General features: G+C 47.4%; 1 protein-coding gene across 1 annotated transcript in view; it reads right to left on the bottom strand.

Moving 5' to 3' along the window:
- Nucleotides 1–4,898, bottom strand: part of CUZD1 (CUB and zona pellucida-like domains 1) — a 17,818-nt gene that overhangs the window by 3,238 nt on the left and 9,682 nt on the right. The window contains exons 4-8 of the mRNA XM_010139236.1: nucleotides 3,649–3,679; nucleotides 2,992–3,127; nucleotides 2,611–2,825; nucleotides 1,708–1,858; nucleotides 600–823 (exon numbers count right to left, since the gene is read on the bottom strand). Of these exons, the coding sequence (XP_010137538.1) occupies nucleotides 600–823; nucleotides 1,708–1,858; nucleotides 2,611–2,825; nucleotides 2,992–3,127; nucleotides 3,649–3,679 (757 nt within the window). The remainder of the gene's footprint in view (nucleotides 1–599; nucleotides 824–1,707; nucleotides 1,859–2,610; nucleotides 2,826–2,991; nucleotides 3,128–3,648; nucleotides 3,680–4,898) is intronic.

Genomic DNA, 4,898 nt, shown 5'->3' with positions numbered 1-4,898 from the left:
GGCTGAACGTCTAGTTTGAATCCCAGTGACACAGAATGAACCGCAGCCTTTGGGAACAGGAAACGGAATCCAAGTGCTAGTGCAGCGTGTGGGTGAGGACACCGAGCTATGGCAGAGGCTGGGGCTCCCTTTCCACCTCCCTTACGGAGAAGGTGGGTGTGCAGGAGTGTGAAACCAGTAAGGAAAATGGGAATTAAACTACGCAGTGAAACCTGGGTCGACTCACCAGCGCAGACCATTTTCCTGGGAACAAAAGTACTTCACCAAACCAGTCAGAAGAAGTTTATCTCTGCATCCCTAGGATGGTAACAGTGCCTGCTTTGTCCAAAAGAAGGAAAAACTCAGAAAAACTCAAAACTGCCAGTGGTGCTGGCTGGAAAAAGGATCAAAAAGTGAAAGAACAGGGTTGCTTTCACGAATGGGTCAGGTAGTAACATGCTCTACCCATGAGACCAGTGTGGGATTTTTGTACTAAAGAGGGTTAATAAACCAATAAAAAGGCTTAAATCCTCAGTATCAACCGTCAGCTCAGTATCTGTGAGGGAAGAATTGTATGTGAGACGCGAAGCAGCATCCTGCTGGTGTGGGAAGGTACTCACTGTCGGGCTCCGCAGGCGCTGGCAGCGGAACGCTGGTGTACTGAGCAGAGAACCCCCTGTAGGAGTTGGCGTAGTCTGTGGACAGCACAACCGTCATGGTGTTGGAAGAGGACTCGAAGGCGGGCCGAGCAACGCCACACGCCTTTCCTAGTAAGCCAGTGTTAGTGGTGCGGCCGTCGTAGACTGCTGCGAAGTCAAACTGGCAGTTTGGGTCTAGTTCCAGGCTGCAGAGAGAGGAAAATTAATGAGAGGGAAGTCTGAGTATAGAGAGCATTCCTCATCCTGCATGGAGCATCCAGTCGACCGAAATAAGAATGGGGAGTGCAAGAACACACCAACAGACATTATTAAAGCCAAATAAAACATGGAAAACTCACAGGCAAGAAATGCTGACGAGCAGCGTGATTCTGCTCCTGCTGCAGTAACAGACGTTTTGCTGTAGCTCTCGGCAGCAGCTGGGTCAGTGATGTTTTTATAGCACTGAGACCATATATCGACTGCTACTTACTAAAAATAACTGTGCTTTCAAACACCTATTTTAATATATATGTATATGTAATCCTGTATCTTAAGAGCTTTTCAAACGTGGAGTTCACTTGTGTGGGTCTCTGAAACCCCTCGTGTATGTCCCCAGAGGAAGCTCTCGCCCTTTCTATCGATCTGCGTGAGAGCGTGTCTCGGTGCCTGCCACCCTCGATGGCAAGCACCAGCTGTCCTGGGTGGTGGGTGCCCCCAGAAAAAGGCTCTGTTCCTCCGTGAGCAGATGGGCCCTGGCCAGGACTGGTGAGAACACCGCACGCTGTGCAGAGTTCATTGTCTCGGAGGGCAGTGGTCAGGGTTGTGATTTCCTGGAGAATCCTGTGCTGGATGGTTACGCAGCCTTCTGAGTAGCTCGGGAAATGTTCCTGAGGATACTGCCCTCTGAATTCCCTTGGTCTTGAGACTTTCCCTCAATGCTCAGGTACAGGGAAAGCCAAAGAAGGGGCTACCAGCCCCCTACGCCTCATGGCAAAGCGTGTTTTGTTTAAAAGCGTATAGATGTTCTAAAAGTTTGAAAGCACTTCTGGATTTAAAGTAATGGAAAAGGAGCAATAGAGGATTTACTCGCAAGAAATCCTGGAACTGTAGCTTTATCTTCGTGTTCTTTGCTGTTTGTATGTGCCAGACGCAGTATGTGAATGGAGGGTAAGATGCTGGGTAGTTGGGGCTGATAAGTGTCCCGTTGGGACCAGCTAATTGTCCCCCACAATTTTTAATTTCTGAAAAGAGGAGCAGATGTATTGGTAACATAATAGTCTGTATAATGAGCCATAGATCTAAAGATACCGAAGTTTCTTTCTTGGTTGTTTCTTTAGGATTCCATTCCTTTGGAAATGGTTGAAGATAACAATATGGAGAATTTCAGACCAGGTGGATGTCACAACGTGAAGCCTGTTGTCTCTGGTATGTCTGAGGAGCAGCCTGATGCTATCTGAGATGGTGTAGGTGAGGTACCTTTGATACCGTGAGCCGTTCAGTTGTATCTACATGTTAGGTAAACCAGGTGCCATCGTGTAAAACTGGTAATGAAGGTGCTCCACCAGCCCAAAGAAACCCTGAGGGACTTTGCGTTAGAGAACTCTGTGAGGCCTTGGGCATGATCTGTGTGGAAGTGCAACATCTTCACGTTTGAGAGAGATTTTACTTGACAGATGAGGCAAAATAAAATCAAGTCAGTCAAACCCTCGGAAAGACAACTTATAAACTAGAAATAGGGGCTCAGTTTTCCAGCAGCGATGTTAAACACTGCAGCAGCGTAAACTAGGATGTAGTAACTACTCTGTAAAACCAAAGTTTTAAGAGTTTCATACCGTGCCGCTCGGATCAGCAGAAGCAAAGGAACAGGTCACAAGAAGAACTGAGAGAGACTAACTAAAAATCCTCTTACTAGTCTCTAATTAGAGCCCTAAACTTCCCCCTAACGGAAGAGTTTCTTCTAATGGTGCAATTCCAGTGGTATTGGATGACTTACTTGTTCCTGGTGAAAAGTAGTAGTAGAAGACAAAGAAGTTTCGTTTGAAAGCCACCGAGTTTGTTGTTATGAGAAAAGTTGCGCTGTCTGAGGAGGACTCTAACACCGGGACTGCATCGGTGGTGTTACATACTTGTCCAAGAAGAGGAGAATTGGTTGAAGGACCATCATATACTTTAATACTTTCTGTTTCACAGCTTGAAGAGGGAGCAAATCTATGGAAAAAACACAGTGAGAACTCCTGAAGCTCGTTGATGGATGCTGAGGCTCCCTGGAGCCCTCAGCGCAGGGTCAGTACAGAGACATCCTCCAAGGCAGCGTTTTCCTGCGCTGTGTTCCGGTGGAACGGAACAGAACCGAGCACCTGCAGGAGATACTTACTGGAAGTAGGAGAAAATGAGCCGAACTGTCTGATTCGCGTTCCTCTGGATTTGCCAGGTGCAGCTTGCATTTGCGTTTAGTTCTATCTTTAGTGCTTTGTTGAGCTCTTGAAGTGAAGCCCCGCAGCGAGGTGTACCTACCAAGAACAGCAACACCACAGACAGGCTTGAGAGGATCTCTCGAGCTTTCCCTTTCACTAATGTCTCACGCTCCAGCGTGCAGAGACTCTGTTTTCGCTTGAGAGGATCTCTCGAGCTTTCCCTTTCGCTAATGTCTCACCCTCCAGCGTGCAGAGACTCTGTTTTTGTTTGTATTACGGCAGTGTGTGAAATCCGAAGAATCAAATAGTAAAAGAATATCAGAGACTGCTTTTAATCCTCATATTCCCAGCAGCAGAGAAAGGGGTGTTTGGGGAGCACGTACCATCGCAGATGAACCCGATGGCAAAGCTGGAAATGCCAAGTGATGCAGCAAGGTTTGTCACCCCAGGCACTCCGAGCCTCCTGCCTTCCCCCTGCCCCGAGTTCCTGAAGATCACTGAATCCAGTCCTGAGGCTCAGCACTTGGATTTAAAGCCTTTGGGAATCAAAAAGACTTTTCGGATCTGAGCTTCTAAAGGACTGTGTGCAGGACTACTGTGTATTTGCTGCTGCATACCGTTCTGATCCTCCAGCTCTGACGGGAAGAGCTGCAGAGAATGGGAACGGAGATGATCAAAAGTTTAGAAGAGCTTCCAGACAAGGAGAAAACAGACTGAAGCGTTTCAGGTCAGGAGAGGGGAGATCTAGGGGGGAAGGAGGTGCTAGAGGTCAGCAGGTTCATGGAGAGGGTTGCTATGTGATGATCTCTTCCACTCCAGGAACTCAGTGGCCTGGCATGAAACCAGTAAGCCGAGGATTTGAAACAAACCGAAGGAACTGGCCCTTTGCAGGTGGATCTTTGCTGCAGGGTGATGTGGATGGTAAAGTAAAACAGGTCAAATCCCTGAAAGAAAAAGCCTTTGGTAACTGTTAAACACAGAGATAATGTTTCCTCTCTTTCAGAAGTCCTGAACCACGTTTGCTGGTGACTGGGAGAGTGTTCTGGGGAAGTGTTATGCAGGTTTGTATCCATATTTGTGCCTGAGCATCCTCTCTTCAGGACGCGGGGTTAGCTGGGCTTCAACCCAGTTCTCTTACCAAAACCCACCAACCAGCCCTGGCTGGCATCACATAAGTTAGGAAGTAGTTGCAGTAACGGCTGTTGTGTAGGAACCTTCAGAGGAGTTGAGAATCAAGTTTGAGCGTAAGATCTCCTTTCCCCTTTAATATTAGTCTAAAAATACTGGTCCAAAGGGGCAGGAAGGATTTCCTGTGCAGTGCCAGGTGGCAAAGTCAGGTGTTCTGCTGAACTCCAGGGGGAAAAGAGGGGTTTAGCAGGGGCCTTTCTGCTCGCGTGAAACCTCCCAAGTGCAGAGCGTTACGGGGTCAGCCCTGCCTCCCTCCGCTGGAGCAGCTCTGCAGCAATGCTTGGTTCTGCAGTAGCTGCCCACTGTTAATCAGAGAACTGCCACCCTGAGCACACACCAGGGACCCCGAATCGAGCAGCAAACGACTCTCTGTTGCTTCTGTTTGAACAAAGGCAAAATGAACAACTAAATGTAACCGTTTCCTGGTAAGTCACTTTATTCCTGGTATTCCAATGTGGTATTGACTTTTAAATGCAAATTTTGATTCCAGGGTGAAATATCTTCAAGTTCTTAAGTTAAAAGTTTGCCATAGAGAGTCATGTTGAAATTTTTTTTTAATTTAGTTTTTAACTCTTGCTGGCGCATTGAGGTGTTACTACACCGCAGCAGCGGCGTGCTACACTGCTACCCCCTGGGCTGAGATGCAATTTTAGATGTATGTTTAAAATTTTTCCTTCCA

The sequence above is a fragment of the Buceros rhinoceros genome, unplaced genomic scaffold (assembly GCF_000710305.1).
Source record: "Buceros rhinoceros silvestris isolate BGI_N320 unplaced genomic scaffold, ASM71030v1 scaffold3657, whole genome shotgun sequence".
Taxonomy (NCBI): domain Eukaryota; kingdom Metazoa; phylum Chordata; class Aves; order Bucerotiformes; family Bucerotidae; genus Buceros; species Buceros rhinoceros.
Note: the sequence above shows the minus strand (reverse complement) of the source record. Positions and strands in the feature narration are given on the sequence as shown.